The 19,857-nt window shown below is 47.4% G+C and overlaps 1 protein-coding gene and 1 non-coding gene across 2 annotated transcripts; both read left to right on the plus strand.

Moving 5' to 3' along the window:
• Window positions 1-10,428: 10,428 nt before the first annotated feature.
• Window positions 10,429-19,625, plus strand: LOC120702023 (cellulose synthase-like protein D5). The gene is made up of 3 exons (XM_039985801.1): window positions 10,429-10,473; window positions 16,424-17,004; window positions 17,090-19,625. Exons 1-3 carry the CDS (start codon window positions 10,429-10,431, stop codon window positions 19,623-19,625), a joined length of 3,162 nt encoding a protein of 1,053 aa, XP_039841735.1.
• LOC120705362 lies at window positions 11,715-11,818 on the plus strand. Its single transcript, XR_005687943.1, has one exon. It is a non-coding gene; the product is annotated as a small nucleolar RNA R71 (small nucleolar RNA).
• Window positions 19,626-19,857: the final 232 nt, after the last annotated feature.

Below are 19,857 nucleotides of genomic sequence, written 5' to 3' on the forward strand. Positions count from 1 at the left end.
TAGCTTTTGCTGTATCGGCCAGATCATCTGATTGGCCCTTTTGTAAATGACATTATTAATGAAGTATTTCCCTTTCTTGCCAATTCTCGACTTTTCAATCAACAATGCAAAAAATCAACTCTGACCTGAATTTGAACAGTCTGGATTGTGTAGATTTTTTGCACTAAGGGCGATACATATTGTATTGGCCATAACAATTCAACCGATAACCCAATTAATCGGCTATGCATCCACCCAAACGCTAGGATAATACTTCTTCAAATATTTTCCATTAAGAGCTCTAGAATACTCTTCCCCTTCGAGCGTCTCCAAAATGTAAGCATTACTAGGAACGCATCTGCTTACTCTGAATGGCCCTTCCCATGTTGGAGACCATTTGCCGAATTTCGAACTTTTTGTTCCGATCGACAGAATCAATTTCCAAACTAATTCTCCTTGCTCAAAGGTTTTGGCTTTTACTTTCTTGTCATACCATCGGCCAATGCGAGCTTTGTTCATCTCAACATTCATGAGAGCTTTCAGCCGATGGCCAGCTAAATCTTCCAATTCATCTTTCATCAGAGCAGAATACTCATCGGACGTTAACAGATCCTGAAACATGACACGTCGTGAATCAAGTTTTAACTCCCATGGCAGGACAGCTTCATGTCCATATACCAAATGATATGGAGACACCTTCGTAGCACCATGACAGGCCATCCTATATGCCCATAAAGCTTCATGAAGCACAATATCCCATTTTCTAGGATATTCATCAATCTTTCTCTTGATCAATTTGATGACCCCTTTATTAGATGCTTCTGCCTGACCATTAGCTTGAGCATAATATAGAGAAGAATTCAGCAATTTAATCCCCATTCCAGTAGCAAATTCCTCAAATTCATCTGACGTAAACATAGTACCCTGATCGGTCGTAATGGTCTGTGGAATACCAAACCGATAGATAATATGTTCCTTGACAAATTCAATCATCTCCTTCGACGTAACATTTTTCAGAGGAACCGCTTCAACCCATTTGGTGAAATAATCAGTGGCCACCAAAATGAACTTATGATTCTTGCTAGATGGTGGATATATCTGACCGATCAAGTGAATTCCCCATCCTCTGAATGGCCACGGCTTGATTATGGGATTCATAGCTAACGCAAGAACTCTTTGCACGCTCCCAAACTTCTAGCATTCTTGGCAACCTCTTTAATATGTGAAACAATCTTTCAACATTGTTGGCCAAAAATATCCGTTCCTTCTAATCACCCATTTCATCTTATAGGCCGATTGTTGGGAGCCACAAACCCCTTCATGAATTTCACCCATCAACACTTTTGCTTCTTCTTTATCAACGTATTTGAGCAAAACTCCATCAATCGTCCGATAATACAAATCTTCTTCCAACAGCACATACTTGATTGCTTGGAATCTGATTTTTCTATTTACTTTCTTGGAGGGATCTTTCAAATATTCAACAATATCCTTCCTCCAGTCATCGGCCGTTACTTCCAAAACCATCACCCCTTTCATCGGCCGATACCCTGAAGCATGCTGAGCCAGCCGATTTGCATCACTGTTATAAAATTTGGGAACATACTCAATGGTAACCTTCTTGAATTCTTTCAGCACCCGGAGATATTCTTCATGATATAGTCGCAAAATATCATCTTTGCATTCATACTCCCCAACTAACTGATTGATCACCAGCATAGAATCTCGAAAAATCTCAACAGCATTAGCTTTGATTTCTCGAAGTAAGTGAATTCCTTTGAGAATAGCACGATACTCAGCTTGATTATTGGTTGCAGATGCTTTAATTGGAAATGAAAACTCGAAATTTGCCCCCCGAGGGGAAATCAGCACCACATCAATTCTAGAACCATTCCCACATGAAGATCCATCAAAGAATAAAGTCCAAGGAACAAGATCTACCATGCTTAGCTCTGACCCACGATGTTGTTAAATAAAATCGGCTATGGCTTGACCCTTAACTGGTTTAGCCAATTCATATCTCAAATCAAATTCTGACAGGGCCAAAATCCACTTTCCTATTCTCCCATTTAAAATCGGCAGCGAGAGCATATATTTAATGACGTCATCCTAGCTCACGACAACACACTCAGCCGATAATAAATAATGTCTAAGCTTAGTACAGGAAAAATATAAGCAAAGACATAATCTCTCGACGGGAGAATACCTGGTTTCAGCATCCAGCAACCTTCTGCTCACAAAATATATACCTCTTTCTTTTCCCTCAAATTCTTGAATAGGAGCCGATCCGATAGCACGTTCATCAGCCGATAAATACAATTTAAATGGCTTGTGCTTTTGGGGAGGAACCAACACTGGAGGATTCACCAAATAATGTTTGATTTCTTCTAATGCCTTTTGATGCTCCTCTCCCCATACAAACTCCTGATCGGCCTTCAACTTCAGTAAAGAACTGAACGTGGTTGGAGGTGTTCTTCAAGTGTAGCAAGCTTTCAGCAACTCCAGCAACCTCAAATGACCCGTGGGATGGCATATATATAGCCCAACCCTCCAAACTAGCTGTTGGGAAAAAGGCTGACGAAATCCCTTAACGCCGATTAAACTGACGCTCCAGTTTTTGTCATCACCGGTTTAACCGGTGAGTGTATTTTCCTAGCAACTAGCCGTTACTGCTCCAACGGCTACTTGATCAATCGACCGACGCTCTCAAAACTAACGTCGGTTCAACCGGTGAGTGCAAGCTCAGAAACCCCCCGAAAAATGGAGTCTCTGGACAACTGCACCGACGCTCACTTTGCCTTGATCGTCGGTTTAACCGGTGCCTGTAAAACTCCTGTTGTTTCTTCTGCCTCCAAGTCCATTACACCGGTGAGTGTAAAACACCCAACTTCGGGCCTAGCTACACCTATCTTCTCTTTGTCATCACTTGAACCTAAAAGTCTGAGAATTGTCATCTTAACAATCATATTAGTCCAAGTGTTGTGTTGTCTATATCAATCACCAAAACATTATATTGAAATATGGCATAAGAGGCCATTTTCGTTACAAAGGGTGTGACGCCGGATGCGATATTCTGCATAGTTATGTGGCGTCTGCTGCGTGTTTTCATCTTATTCCGCTCTTGCTCATCTGAAATGTACAAAAATCGAAAACAACTGTGGAGAGAGGTTAGTGATACAAATATGTGAGTAATGCATGTAGTTTTCCTTTATTATTGAGTATAGTTGACGGGTGAAAATGGCACTTAAGCACTGTCAACAATTCCCCCAAGCTAGCCCTTTGCTCGTCACGAGCAAAGTTTTAGACTTAGGTTGTTGATTAGGAGTTGCTACAATGTTGCATTCCTGACTTATGCCCAAGGCACAACCGAGTGTTCTTACCTTTATTCTGAATAAGTTGGCCTTGTTTGCACCTTTTACCTTACTCCTGTGGGGTTTATAGCATCATCCTCATCTTTGGTGGTTGAGGGTCAGAACGGCTTGTAGAGTACCACTTACCACTCATTTGTTCAACCGTCAATCCGGAGGTTTTTATAAAAAATTTTAAAAGAAATATTGTAGTTCCTCGGGTGATCTCTCGGATCGCTCAAATGTGTTTCATTCCTCACCAAGGCCTTTTTATGTGCCTTTGTTTTTCCATCCAACTTTTAATGGCTCTTTTTGGTGGATCTGTAGATATGGAGGATATAATGGCAAACTTGCTTCTCATATTTCGCTAAGTCAAAGACCGGATCCAAAGGAGAAACAAGTCATAAGCCTTGATCAAGATGTGCAAGTGTGTGGATATTTTTGGTGGATGGTGGATGAAACTCCTTTATATGATTTCTCTCTCCCTTGTAATATTTTTGGTATGGGCTATATTTTCTTTTTCTCTTTTTTTTTTGACACACCTTGTGGGTGTGTGGCACACCTTCTTTGGGTATGCATCTTTTATCTCTTTCTTTTTTTTGACATGCCTTGTGGGCATGTGACATACCTTCTTTGGGTATGCATCTTTTATTTCTTTTTGTATAGCCCATACATCATGATGATAACTTTGGAGAGAGATAAACATGGTACAATATGGAGTTTTATTTGTCGATGAATGGGGGATGTACTTTCTATCTTCCAGGTGTAGAAGTATAGCATGTGAGTGGACGTGTACGTGATCTTGATCATGGGCGTATGAAGTGATTCTCACAAAGGGTCACAACAATTTGACAAAGCTCAATGAGAAGACAAGTTGCATATATAGAAAAGGCTTTTCAAACTTGTAACTCATATGGCTCTGGATAGGAATTGCATATCACCGAGGAACTTTATTCTATTTTTGTATTTTTGAAAAGAAATACTCCGGATATCAAGCACCACGTAGGAGAAGATTATAGCAACTCTTTTCAGCCATATCATAACCCACAACAACCTAGATTCGAATTCTGTTTTTCGCTACCCACAAGTTTCAAGCTTAAGGTTTGAACATCTAGCCACCAAACTCAGAATATAGGGAGAGCACAAGGTTGTAACTAGGCATATGAAAGGAACTAACAGAGCAACTATTCATCATCTCAACAAGGAAAAACTACACATGCTTACTACACATACTGGAAAGCAAGTAAATATTTTTGGGTTTTTAAATGTTTTGTCAATTTTTATTTGATTTTAGTTATGCAAATTTTTATGGATTTTCAGAATTTTGCAAATTTTTGTTTGGTTTCATGCAAGGTTTTGGAAAGCGGTAAAGGTAGAGTTTGATACAAGGTACCTCTCATGGGGGTCCTCCCCCAAGCTAGCTTCAGGCTCACTGCTGCTGGTTGGGGTTAAACCCAGCCCAACGGTAGTAGGCCATCCACTCCTCCTGGGATTGCTGCTGTTGCTGCTCTAGGTTGCAGATCCTCTCGCCTGTGTATCGCTGCCAGTTCTGTGTTGACTCGATGTGCTGGCCCAGCGACTCATCGATGTTGGTGGTGTGCACGTTCAGTACGCCCATTTGCCGAGTCAGAGTGGCGAAGCCTCTGGACGAAGCTGTACATCGCGGGGGTCCGCTGGAATTGGAACTGGTGGACCGGTGCCCTGAGGCCTGCTGCGCCCACTCAGTGGAGCTAGCACTCTGCCATGATGAACCTCCAGCCTCATATTGCTATGGTTGAGGCTGAGGTTGCTGCTGCATGAACTCCTCCCTTCTGGCCCTGCTTCTTGTAATCCTGCCAGGAAGACCAGAAACACTATGCCGGTGGCTCTCCTCTTGTGGAACAAGAGGGATGGTTAGCGAACGGCAGTTATACAAATGATACCCCGCATTTGGCAACAGGATTTCATTTGCATAACTAAGCGAAAAGAAAATCAAGGAGTCATCTGGGACTTTCTTGAGCGTGTGGCCTTGAACCAAGTACACCACATCGATCATAACACGGGGCTCCTCAATGAAAGGAACAGGGTTTCCGTCTAAGATTCCCATGTTTGATGCGATGCGGGTGACCAAAGAAGTGCATTCAATAGGACCCGTCATCTGAAAATTTGTGAGCCATTGCTTAACCATTCCTTGTGCGGGGGAGATTCGGATCTTGTTGACCATGGCGTATAATATCATCAACTCATTATTGCGCACTGGTCGTGGATCATCTCTTGGAAAGAGAATGATAGCCACCCACTTGTGCATCAAATGAAGAGTCGGGTTTTGAATGTCATTGCAACGAGGTGCAAACTTGCCATGAACAACTAGACCCGAAATCAAACCCCAAAACTCATGTCGATCAAAACCGCGGCAAGCTTGTGCAAGGGAAACTGGCAAGCGCGCGCTAAAACCAAGGAGGTGACTGAAATTTCTCCAATTATAATAGCGTTCAACTTCAAAAAGTCGGAAAGAAACACCATCGTCCACCTCCCGAAGAGTGCAAAGAAACTGGATGGTGAGGAAACGAGAACCATTCTCCTCAATGGGCACAAAACCATCCCATCCAACCGCATGCCAAACACGAGCGAAGTAAACATCCATACCTGTTTTTTCGTGAAGGTCCAGATCGAAGGCTCTGGTATGACCAAAGCTTCGATTCTTGATCATGGCGTAGGCTTGATGCTCGCGGTCGTCTTGCAAGTCGAGGTACAGTGCATCATCTTCATCTATTTCCATGTCCTCGGCTTGCGGTTCTGCAGCCTACTCCTCGAACAGTTCTTCTTGTTCATCTTGCTCATAGTCCATCGTGGTCGGTGTTGGTGCAGGTTCGGGGGAATGATGAGAGCTCGACTCGCCCTGTGAACGGGACGAGCCCAACCTCGTCATCCTCTTGAGAGCTCCGGAAATTTTCCGTCCTACACCTCTCATGCTTGCAACAAGAACGAACGAGAACAACTCGATTCGGGTTACATTAGTGAAATGAAAATGAAACTCTTACCCGAAAGTTGTTCCTCCAAATATGTGATCAATCTTGCAGCAAAGAAATGAGAGAGAGAGTGTGTTCTGGCAATCAAACTTGAGTCAAAATCCAAAGGAAACCCGAGCAAGAATGTGTGAGAGGGAGTGAGAGCGGAGAGAGTGAGCATGAGAGCTCATCACCCCTCTCTCGGCCTCTATTTGAAGGAAACTGGGCGAGTGCACCCGAGGAGGAGCCATGCACAACAGTCAGGAAGCCGTTGGAGAAGGTGGGGCCCAGGAGCCATTGGCCCTGGGTCGGCCGACCTGTGGGGTCGGCCGGCCCCAGGGTGGACCCCTGGTGCACCCCTTTGGCTAGGTGATTCCTCAACGGTCATAAACTTCGAAAATAGGGTGCATGGCCAAAAGTTTGCTCGAAAATATGTCCAAATTATTTTTCCCAAAGGATTTTAAAACTCAAAATATTTTTGGTATTTTTGTAAAAAGGGAAAAGTGCTAGAAAAATTCCAGCGTGCAGAAAACAATTTTGAAAATTTCAAACATACAGTGGAGAAAAACAAATAAGGTGCAAAGAAAAGGTTGAAAAGCAGATGAAACAAACATGAGATAAATACCAATTTACCTTTGGCAAGGGCGCGTCGTTTAAAGTCCGACGTGCACGACTTTTCTCCATCGTTCTTACCATTCGTTGGCTCATCTTGGAGAACTGGACGAGGCCGAACTCTCGACCTTCCGCCACACCTTCTTTTCCTTCTTCTTTCTTTTAGGTGCGGAGGGTCGTTGTACTGGCTGGGGTTTTGGTGCGCCCCAGAGTGCTTGCCCTTCACTGTCTTGTTGGATCATGAAGCGCTGCTCTTCCTTCTTCTTTGTGGCAGAACCGCCTAAATTATCCCGGCTCAAGTGCGTAAACCATCACCATAAAGGCAACATTAGCTTAAACGCACTTCAAACGAAACAATTTTTGGTCTGTCGGGTAACGTCCCGATACAACCACCGATTCTCGGATCGAACAAGCATACCCCGCACGAAGGCGAGTTCAGAGATATCACAACCACAATTTTACAACTCAGGCATAATAATGATTACAAACCAGTTAAACACATTATTACAAAGCCAACTTAAATAACAGTTATACAAGCTATGATTATAAGTTCAGAGTCTAAACAGCGGAAGATGAAACACGATGACTACAACACGTCGCAAAAGCATACCAAGCTAGCCCAAGCATGGTATCACTCGTCATAGTCATTGCCGGCCGAAGACGTATCCCACTCTACGGACCAGCCAGGAGGCAACGAGCAAGGATAGGTCAAGCTAGCGATCTGATCCTCAAAACTCATACCTGAAAAAGAGTTTCAACAGCAAGGCTGAGTATTCTAATACTCAGCAAGACTTAACCGACAACGGTATAAGTAGCCCACCTTAGCTAGACTATGCAAGGCTTTGTAAGGCTCTGGTTTTCCTTTGCTGAAAAGCAATAAAGAGTAGGTCCTTACTTTCAAGTTTTAGCTTCAAGATTCTAGTTGATTAACCATTCTATGTAAGCATCTATTATCCAATCATGGTGGAACTTCTAAGCAAACATCAAGATTAATAAGAATGTTGTTGCTCTTATTACTCTGTGTGGCAAAGAGATCAAGCAGTCTCATTTCATCGTGAGAGGCGGACGATTCTGAATCGAAATTCAACCTTGCAAGGGTAACCTAGCACACACGTCTGGAATACCGTCGGGTCATTCCCAAACAACCGTTAACCTTTCTTTCCGGCTTGTGGATAGTGCCACTCTCCCCGACTACAGGGCTCCAAGGCCGAACCTTGTCCCTAGAAGTCGTAGTGTTGCGCAACATATAATAAAACCTATCCCTACTGAGAGAGTGGGAGGTATATCCACTCCCCGGTCCAATCGGCTACTAGGCTTGCCGCGTACCATATTTACGGCATGTGACTAGTACTTTCAAAAACTTAACCAGCACTACCACACACCGCGACCTTAGCAAGTTCATCAACACAGACGGGGTCTCACATAGGACATGATATCGAACACAACCCCGCCCGTCATCCTTATATTGATAACAGAAAGTAAACAAGCAATTCCTATAAAGCTCGCGAGTGACAGGCAATCACTCGACTTTTACCGTTCCTATAAGCTTAGCAATTACTCGAACTCAAGTCTAGTGTTCAGTACATAGGTTCCTAGGATCATGCATCTAGGGTTTCAATCCAAATCCTAAGAACTGTAAATGCACAAGTAAGTAATACAGTAAATGATATTAATTTGAAGTATAGGTTATGTCCGGGGCTTGCCTTCTCGGTAGTTGCTAACTATTTCAGCGCTAGGCTCTTCCGAACTTTGGTTCGGGGCTTCAGTTAGTTCCGCAGTGTTTACTTGAGCGTCGAGATCACCTCCGTCAGACTCCGGAATCAACTCGTACGTCCCGTCCGACAAAGTAGTCGTATCTATATGTAATGCAAGGACAATAATAAAAACACACATGGGCAATCATTTATAGAGTAGTTAAATAACACACTTAACTACACAAGGCATCATGATCAACAGCACAAAAGAAGTTAACTAACTTCATAAAATGAGTGGTGGTGATTTACTATACCACTAAGTCATGGTTTGTAAATAAATCAACAAATCAGAGTACAAAAAGTAATAAATTCTACCAAAATTACCCTAAACAGAACATTAACATACTAAGCTACCCTGCAAAAATCATGCCAAGACATGTAACCATTTAATCACAACAAATCATTTATGCAGGCAACACCTAGCACAAGCTTGAATTATACAGATCAAACTAGAGCAAAACAGAAGCTCAAAATTTAACAGGAGTCCTACACAGGGATTATTTATCTACTGTGAATTTTTCATGATTTTATCTACACAGAATTAATTCGGAGGAAATAAACAAAACAGACATCAGTTTAGCAAGATTCAATTTTAGCTCCCGTTCTAGTCATGAACTAAAGCTCAAACTTCCTGATCAAACTAATATACTCCACATGAACACTCAGGAATATTTTCAGGATTTAACAAGAACAGAAACTATTTATCATAAATAAAGTATACTAAACAAGGATTAAATCAAATAAATAGCTACAACAAGGAACTGATCATGAAATTTTTATAGAAAAGCTAGTGTAACAAGAGTAAACTACCATCAAAAATTCAGCACAATACCAGCTTTCAAGCATCAGATAAGAAAAAGATTAAATAACTAGTATTTATAAACCTAGTAACACAAATCAAAATCTACAGCAAAAACTTGCAACTAAAGCCTAACATATTATGGTTCTACTGCATAGAGCTCTTCAAGAGAATTCCAAAACATCAAGATTTGCTATTTTACGAATTTTCTATGAATTGATATTGAATTTCAAAGATCACAGCAAACTATTACAAACAAGTCCTTAGTGCACTATTCACATGAGTCTAGGTCTATTCAAATAACACCCTGAAGTTTTGTTTCTTCCACCCCGAGGTCCCTGGGCCGGGTCAGAGAGAGGGGGCGGCGGTTGACCGGCGATTTCCCGGCGAGGGGCTCACCGGCGGCGAGGGTAGAGAGGTGTGTGAGCTGCACAGGTCCACGGCGCACCTCTAGGTGATCTAGGGTTGCGGGGAGGGGCTCGGAGACGGCGGCTCGACGGAGCAGGGCGGCTTGGCGGCGGAGGCAAGCGACGGCGAGGTAGTTCCGGCGAGGTTCGGGCGATGGGAAACGGCCTGGGAGCTGCGCGAGGTCGAGGCGCGACTAAAGGTGGGGGCTATTGGGGTGGAGCGGGCTTGTGGTGGCGGCTCCGCGGCGGGGTGAGCTCGCCGGCGTTCCAGCGGGGCGGCAGCGGTGTTCTGCGGTGTGGGAGCGAGGAGAGCGAAAAAGGGCGGTAGGAATTGGTTTCTGGGGTATTTGTAGGGCCCGGGCGCTCGCTAGAAGGGGACGGCGGCCACTGCAGCGGGCTCTCCACCGCGACGGCGAGGTGGCGGCGGCGCGGGCGCTTCTGGACTCGGCGGCGCGCGTGGCACGGCCATGGAGCTCCAGCGCGAGGCAACAGGAGGGGGAGGAGGTCGCCCGCGACGCGTGGGTGCCAGCGCACGGCGAAGTAATGGCTGGAAAAGCCGGGAAGGCGTCGGCGGCGACGCTGTCGGTGGCGTCGGCGGCGAGAAGCAGAGCAGGGAGGGGAAGAAGGGGATAAGGGCGATTTTGAAATTTCCAAAAGTTCCAGGGACCCCACTGTAAAACAGTGATAACTTTTAAACCAAAGCTCAAATGGAAAAGTGCCCAACATGAAAGTTGTTCAATTTTTCAAGAGCTACAACTTTGATGTTGTGCAAAAATTTATTTGACCAAAGGATAGAGAGCTAATATTTGAAAACACAAGAGGGATTTTAAATTCTAGGAAATTTGTCTTTTTCAATGCAAATTCACTTCAAAATTAGACTTAAAAACAAAATTGGATGCCATGCAATAAATGCACTGAAATTTTGCACAAACACCCTCCATAAAATCTATAAACACAAATAACTTTATAAAGGACCTCGCATAAAATCATAATTACACATATAACCTTTCATAATTACAAAAAGATCCTTTTTAAGCATTTCAAGCACAAGATGCATAGCAACAAACACAATTACTGTGCAGACACCTATTTAATTACTGTGCAAACACCCGCTCTCAACAGCAGGTAACCAAGCAGCAATTTGTTCAAGCTGGGTTTCGATCATTTTGTTGAAACTTAACTAGTTTTTAAGAGTTAAAGACAAAGTTTCAAGCTTGATATTTAAACTTTCCAGGGATTTGTCATTGGCCAAGAGCTTTTTATTTGTATTTTCGTTGATTTTAACTTGGCCAAGAACAAGTTCTCTCAAGGGAGGTTGGTTTGAATTGAAATTCGAATTATAAGAAGGATTGTAGTTATTACCTCCCTAAAAAGGTGGACATGGCTGGTTCCACCCCTGGCCTCCTAGTTGTGGACGGTACCCGTTGTTGTTGTTGTTGTTGTTGAGGTAGGCGCAGTCTTCACGGGTTTCGGGGCAGTCGTTCCCCGAGTGTCCTTCATTACCACAGACTTCGCACATGAAGTGCGATTCCATGGCACGAGCATAGTTTTCTCTATGCTTCTTTAATTTGACCCTTTCGCCGAGATGCTTTAGTAGGAGGTCCAGTTTGGCAACGATCATATCCGTCTCCTTGACGGTATGCGTGTCCTTGGTGCGGGGTTGGAGTCGTTCATCACTCCACCCCTGATTGGAGACCATCTTCTCGACCAATGCTTTGGATTTAGCTATGGTCAGGTCGAGGAAGGCTCCTCCAGCAGCGGCATCAATATTGGCTCGAGATGTCGTTGTGAGCCCATTGTAGAAGCTTTGCAGGACGAGCCACTCGTCCATGCCGTGATGAGGATAGTCCAGGATGTATTCCTACAGCCTCTCCCAAGCTTCTGGGATGGATTCCATCCCCGTCTGCTGGAAACTTTAAATTTTCCCGCGCATGGCATTTGTTTTGCCCAGCGGAAAGAATTTTGTGAGGAATGCCTTGGAGCATTTGGCCCAGGTGTCGATGTCCTTTTCTTTATAAAACCACTATTTTGCCTTTCCCAGGAGGGAAAAGGGAAACAGACGAAGCTTGACAACGTCAGCAGCGACACCCCGTATAACAATGGTGTCGCTGAGCTCCAGAAAATTCTGCAAATGTGCATTTGTGTCCTCATTTGGCTTGCCACAGAATGGGCTAGCCTGCACCATGTTGATGAGGCTTGATTTGAGCTCGAAGTTCACGTCCCCGACATTGATGTTGGGGCCAGTGGCCACATTGTCGGTGGAGGGGACGGAGAACTCGCGGAGAGTCTTTTCAGCCATAGCCTCAAGAACGAGTGGTGCTTCCGAAATGGGTTTCTGTGCCGGAAGGATAGCGAGAGGAGGAACGACGCGAGGTCATGCCCTTCTCACGAGCCTCTCTGGATTGTCTGTGTAGTTTTCCGGCAGGGAGAAACCGGTCATACACTACCCTTGTCTTCTTTCAAATCAAAAATAAAAGAAGACATAAAGTGACATTAGCCTGAAAGAGTAAAGACTATATCCTGAGTACAAGGTCTAAGTTAATATCAGCACAATATCTTTGTTCACATGTCGTCCCCGGCAACGGCGCCAGAAATGCTTGTTGACATTTCTTAGCACAATCACTAGGAATGGTTACTCCTTAGCAACAGCGCCAGAAATGCCTGCTGGCAGTCCTTAGTGCAATCAATAGAAATGAGGGCGCCGAACCCATCCTAGCAACTACACCCAAGGGGTGCCACTCTCGTGGTATAATCAATACGATTACAGATGGATCCTCAAGCACACGGATATACCGTTGTAGCATTTCACCCAGAGAGTAAGGGTATCGTCATTTATTTGTGTCCCAAAGGACGGCAGCGGCAAAGGTATTGTACTCAACATTAACCATGACATTGTGCCTCAAGTAATAGGCAATGCTCTAACAGGGGTAAGTATAAATAAAGAATAAGCAAGGGTAATGTGACACAACACACATCCACACTCCAAAAGGAAGGAATAAAGGAGAGAAACTATAAAACAAAGAACTACTCTATCCTACGTCAACTCAGCTGGAGCTTAGGCAAGGTTAGGTGTCCTAGTGCTTCTATCCAAAGCTGGGGTCATGTTAGATCATGGTTAGGACTGCAGGTGCCAGGAAAATGAGACCCCCCCCCCCCCCCCCCCGAAAAATGGAGTCTCTGGACAACTGCACCGACGCTCACTTTGCCTTGATCGTCGGTTTAACCGGTGCCTGTAAAACTCCTGCTGTTTCTTCTGCCTCCAAGTCCATTACACCGGTGAGTGTAAAACACCCAACTTCGGGCCTAGCTACGCCTATCTTCTCTTTGTCATCACTTGAACCTAAAAGCCTGAGAATGATCATATTAACAATCATATTAGTCCAAGTGTTGTGTTGTCTATATCAATCACCAAAACATTATATTGAAATATGGCATAAGAGGTCATTTTCGCTACAAAGGGTGTGACGCCGGATGCGATATTCTGCATAGTTATGTGGCGTCTGCTGCGTGTTTTCATCTTATTCCGCTCTTGCTCATCTGAAATGTACAAAAATCAAAAACAAATGTGGAGCGAGGTTAGGTCAGCTACTCTATCCTACGTCAAGTCAGCTGGAGCTTAGGCTAGGTTAGGTGTCCTAGTGCTTCTATCCAAAGCTGGGGTCATGTTAGATCATGGTTAGGACTGCAGGTGCAAGAAAAATGGGATAGCGGGGAGAAGGTCCCGTACCAGAGTACATCCAGTCCCGTTACCTCTTTGCATGAACTCCTACACCAAACCCGAACGTCGAGGAGTACGCTAAACGCAACACCGCTGTTACGTCGGACGGACAGGGCTGTCACCACCTGACGTCTACCCCTATCACACCGTGGAGCACGGTCATATCCGAAGGATCCCGCATACCCGGGCACCACGCTCGTGTATGAAGTCACTACTCTAGTGCCTCCAGGTCTCCCACCCTTCGGATGGATGAGTAAAACACTAGAGCAAGCCCGAAAGCACAACGAACCTCTATCCGTACCCGGATCATCTGGCCTAACCAAGACCGTAGCATAAATTATGAACAATCTAAGCATGGATTTATAAACTATCAAGATAGTAAAGCAACCATGGCAGAACTCTACATTATGAATAGAAGTCTGACAAGTTGGATACAAAGCCATACCAGGAGCCGAGAATTGCTAAACGACTCCGATGACGACTTGATCGCTAAAGAGAACTAGCCTAGCTCCACTACCTAGCTAAGAGAGCAAGAGAGAGGAGAGCCTTCTTGGAGAGAATGGAATGAAGTGTGTTTATGTTGAGAGGGGGGAGAGAGGCCCTATTTATACTACTTGGAGGTCGGTTTCCCGCCAACGCATATATGGAAGGTGATCAGGTGCCTTGGCCGTTACTCCTCCTCGAGATGCACCTGGATTCGTTGCAGGCCAGGTTCGGCCGACCCTAGGGGTCCGCCGACCCTAGGGGTCGGCCGACCCCAGCTGTCAGCCGTTCGTGCTGATCCTTTGCTGGGTGGTTGATTCGTTGGATCTTATCCTTATCCTCTAGTGCATCTTGCGTGGAGGCCCTGTTTTCTCTGACATGTGGGCCCTCTTTGTAAGGGTGTGACGCCGAATGCGATATTCTGCGTAGTTATGTGGCGTCTACTGCGAGTTTTCGTCTTATTCCGCTCTTGCTCATCTAAAATGTACAAAACTCGAAAACAACTGTGGAGCGAGGTTAGTGATACAAATATGTGAGTAAGGCATGTAGTTTTTCTTTATTATTGAGTATAGTTGACGGGTGAAAATGGCACTTAAGCACCGTCAACAACCTCTTATGCCATAGTATAGCATGAGGAGAGGGAAACACCCCTATTTATTGGACTCCCTGACTCATATGATTTTGCCATGTGTCCATCTTCTACACACTTCCTACTATAAAATATGTAACTGTAGAATTTTTTGCATGGTTATCTAACCATACAAATATCTAGTTTCTAGAATATTCTACATTTTACCATGAAGCATGGCAATCATGGTTCATGCATACTATCTAATCTTCTAGAAGCTTCTCACACGTACGCATTGTTATTTTCAACGGTATTGAATTCCATCATTGACAAAACTTAGTATTTCATCAGTGATGTAATGAGAGAATGAAGCTTTAGACGTACTTCACTGCATGATGTAATGAACTTTGTGACCTGTATCTATTTGGTTTGATGTTCTAAACTTATAAATTGTGAACTTAATTGCTCAATTTGTAAAACCGCTAAATGAGGTTAGTGCATTTCGGGATTCTGCTAATTTGCCGTGTGCTAGAGGCACAAGGCAAAGCCCGAAAAACAGCTTTGCCGTGTGTTGCACACGACCAAAAGCACACAGCAAACACCGGCCGGTAAAGCCATCTTTGTCATGGGTCTTTTTTTTGAGGACACGGCAACAACTTTGGCATATGCTAACGTGGCTCACGGCAAAATAAAGCACTCGGCAATAAGTAAACGGCAAAAAACTTCAAAAAAATAGCAAAACTTTTCCGTCCCCATCGCAAGTCGCGGCATTTTCCGCGCGCTACACGGCCGGCGGGATTCAAACCCACGACCTCCCCCTCGCGCATAACCACTTCTACCACTGCATCACACTCTCACTTGGGTATATACTCCATTTTCTTTCCCCACATATTATACTAAGCCAATTGTAAATTGCTTGTTTGAGAGCCCTTAACAAATTTAAATTAAAAAGTTGTCAATTACGAAGTTTCATAACTTTTCAAGATCTGCAACTTTTTGGTAGTTTCTGCATCTGAGTTTATTTACGAAATTTGAATTTCAAATTTGAGAAATTTAAACTTAGTTTTTTATTGACAAGATGACTTCAAATCAAAAAGTTGTGAACTACAAAGTTTCATAACTTTTCGATATCATAACTTTTATTTTGGTAGTTTCTCCATTCGAAGTTGTTAATTCAAATTTCAAATTTGAGATATTCAAATGTACTTTTTGTTGGCCAAAATTAATTTAATAAATTAAAAAGTGTTCAACTACAAAATTATATAAATTCTGAAGTTCTACAATTTTTATTTTGATCATTTGTTTATATGAAATAGTGGTAGTAACACTGTTCACAAATCTTACATATCTCTCTTTTAGTTTCAGAAAACTATACGAGAGATATAGATTTTGTGAACAATGTTACTAACATTTTGCCGAATGAAAAAATGACCAAAATAAAAGTTGTACATTTTGAGAAGATATATAACTTTTTAACTTGAATTAATTTACTACTTCAAATTATACTTTGAATTTCATAATTGTCGTGTGCCAAAAAAAACACACCTGATAGAAAGCACACGGCAATCTACAGGCACATGACAAAGAACCTGATTCCGATAGTGACGGGAGCTATATCTCACTATAGCTATCTCTTAGCCTCTAGAAAACTGACCGCTAAACGTATTAGCCTACTATTTTTAACATTACTAGCTTAGGAGCATGCACCCACAAGCATGTCATCGTCCTCGCCGTCGGCGTGGTAGCCACCCGTCCATTGAACGAGTAAGCCGCCGAGCGGGCGCCTTCCTAGCTTCTCAAACGACGTCAGTCTCGACGACGCGCCGGAGTTCGCCGCCACCATGTCCGGCGGTACTAGCGACTATGCCAACTACACCGTCCTCATGCCACCCACCCCGGACAACCAGCCCTACAGTGGCGGCGGTGGCGCACCGTCCTCAACGTCCACGGGTGGCTCCAAGCCAGACGATTTCCCCTTGCCACCCTATGGCCCGTCGGCGTCCACTAAGCTCGTCAACCGGCGCGGAGGTGCCGGAGGGGACGATGGCGCTGGCGGCGTCAGCGGCAAGATGGACCGGCGGCTGTCCACGGCGCGCGTGGCGGCGCCGTCCAAGTCGCTGCTGGTGCGGAGCCAGACCGGGGACTTCGACCACAACCGGTGGCTGTTCGAGACCAAGGGCACGTACGGCATTGGCAACGCGTACTGGCCGCAGGACAACAGCGCGTACGCCGACGACGACGGCGGCGGCGCTGGCGGCGGCCCCGTCAAGATGGAGGACCTCGTGGACAAGCCGTGGAAGCCGCTCAGCCGGAAGGTGCCCATTCCGCCCGGCATTCTCAGCCCCTACAGGTTCGATTCGCATCCCTGTTCTCGGCATTATATTTGGCAACTAACGCGTCAATTGATGGACTTTGATTTGCATGTGGTGTGGCAGGTTGCTGGTGCTGGTGCGCTTCATCTCGCTGTTCCTGTTCCTGATCTGGCGCGCGACGAACCCCAACCTGGACGCGCTGTGGCTGTGGGGGATCTCCATCGTGTGCGAGTTCTGGTTCGCCTTCTCTTGGCTGCTGGACCAGATGCCCAAGCTGAACCCGATCAACCGGGCCGTGGACCTCGCCGCGCTCCGGGAGAAGTTCGAGTCCGTGACGCCGACCAACCCGACGGGCCGCTCCGACCTCCCCGGGCTGGACGTCTTCATCTCCACCGCCGACCCCTACAAGGAGCCGCCCCTGACCACGGCCAACTCGCTGCTCTCCATCCTCGGCACCGAGTACCCAGTGGAGAAGCTCTTCGTCTACATCTCCGACGACGGCGGCGCGCTGCTGACCTTCGAGGCGATGGCGGAGGCGTGCGAGTTCGCCAAAGTGTGGGTGCCCTTCTGCCGCAAGCACTCCATCGAGCCGCGCAACCCGGACTCGTACTTCAACCAGAAGGGCGACCCCACCAAGGGCAAGAAGCGGCCGGACTTCGTCAAAGACCGGCGGTGGATCAAGCGGGAGTACGACGAGTTCAAGGTCCGCATCAACGGGCTCGCGGACCTCATCCGCCGGCGCGCCAACGCGATGAACGCCCGCGAGCGCAAGCTCGCCCGCGACAAGCAGCAGCAGGCGTCCTCCGACGGCACCCCTGCCGCCGACGTGCCGACCGTGAAGGCGACGTGGATGGCCGACGGCACCCACTGGCCAGGCACCTGGCTGGACTCGGCCCCCGACCACACCAAGGGCGACCACGCGAGCATCGTGCAGGTGATGATCAAGAACCCTCACTACGACGTGGTCCCCGGCGACGCCTCGTCGCACCCGTACCTGGACTTGACGGGCGTGGACGTGCGCGTGCCCATGTTCGTGTACCTCTCCCGCGAGAAGCGCCCCGGGTACGACCACAACAAGAAGGCCGGCGCCATGAACGCCATGGTGCGCGCGTCGGCCATCCTCTCCAACGGGCCCTTCATGCTCAACTTCGACTGCGACCACTACATCTACAACTGCACGGCCATCCGCGAGGCCATGTGCTACATGCTCGACCGCGGCGGCGACCGCATCTGCTACATCCAGTTCCCGCAGCGCTTCGAGGGCATCGACCCCTCCGACCGCTACGCCAACCACAACACCGTCTTCTTCGACGGCAACATGCGCGCGCTCGACGGCCTCCAGGGCCCCATGTACGTCGGCACCGGCTGCCTCTTCCGCCGCTACGCCGTCTACGGCTTCAACCCGCCGCGCACCACCGAGTACCGCGGCATCTACGGCCAGGTCAAGGTGCCCATCGACCCGGCCCCGCACGGCCACGGCCACCACCCCGAGGCGGCGGCGCCCGATCACCCCGACCACGAGGCGCCGCAGCGCTTCGGCAAGTCCAAGATGTTCATCGAGACCATCGCCGTGGCCGAGTACCAGGGCCGCCCGCTGCAGGACCACCCGTCCGTGCAGAACGGCCGGCCCCCCGGCGCGCTGCTCATGCCGCGCCCGCCGCTGGACGCCGCCACGGTGGCCGAGTCCGTGGCCGTCATCTCCTGCTGGTACGAGGACGGCACCGAGTGGGGGCTGCGCGTCGGCTGGATCTACGGCTCCGTCACCGAGGACGTGGTCACCGGCTACCGAATGCACAACCGCGGGTGGCGCTCCGTCTACTGCATCACCCGCCGCGACGCGTTCCGGGGCACGGCGCCCATCAACCTCACCGACCGCCTCCACCAGGTGCTGCGCTGGGCCACCGGCTCCGTGGAGATCTTCTTCTCCAAGAACAACGCCTTCCTGGCCTCCCGCCGGCTCAAGTTCCTGCAGCGCCTCTCCTACCTCAACGTCGGCATCTACCCGTTCACCTCCCTCTTCCTCATCATGTACTGCCTCCTGCCGGCGCTGTCCCTCTTCTCGGGCCAGTTCATCGTGGCCACGCTGGACCCGACCTTCCTCTGCTACCTCCTGCTCATCACCATCACGCTCATGCTGCTCTGCCTGCTGGAGGTCAAGTGGTCCGGGATCGGCCTCGAGGAGTGGTGGCGCAACGAGCAGTTCTGGGTCATCGGCGGCACGTCCGCGCACCTGGCGGCCGTGCTGCAGGGCCTGCTCAAGGTCATCGCCGGCATCGAGATCTCCTTCACGCTCACGGCCAAGGCCGCGACGGAGGACGACGACGACCCCTTCGCCGAGCTCTACCTCGTCAAGTGGACCTCCCTCTTCATCCCGCCGCTCGCCGTCATCGGGATCAACATCATCGCGCTCGTCGTCGGCGTGTCGCGCACCGTGTACGCCGAGATCCCGCAGTACAGCAAGCTGCTGGGCGGAGGCTTCTTCAGCTTCTGGGTGCTCGCGCACTACTACCCGTTCGCCAAGGGGCTCATGGGGCGGCGCGGCCGCACGCCCACCCTCGTCTACGTCTGGGCGGGGCTCATCTCCATCACCGTCTCCCTGCTCTGGATCACCATCAGCCCGCCGGACGACAGGATCACACAGGGCGGCATCGATGTGTGAGATCAGTCACCACTCACGCGCCAGGATCATCATCATCAGATAGATGGCCTGCTCCGCTGGAGGATTGTTGTTTTTGTTGTGTGTCACTCGCATTTGTTGTTTCTGGATGCAAGGTAGCTAGGCAGGGCAGGAGACCTTCTTTTTTCTGTACCTGTAGGGGCTAGTGTACAAACAAACAGAGATGATCAACGCTAACTGTATAGGGATTCTCTGCGAAATTGCCCCTTTCTCT

Source organism: Panicum virgatum, chromosome 4K (assembly GCF_016808335.1).
Source record: "Panicum virgatum strain AP13 chromosome 4K, P.virgatum_v5, whole genome shotgun sequence".
Taxonomy (NCBI): Eukaryota; Viridiplantae; Streptophyta; class Magnoliopsida; order Poales; family Poaceae; genus Panicum; species Panicum virgatum.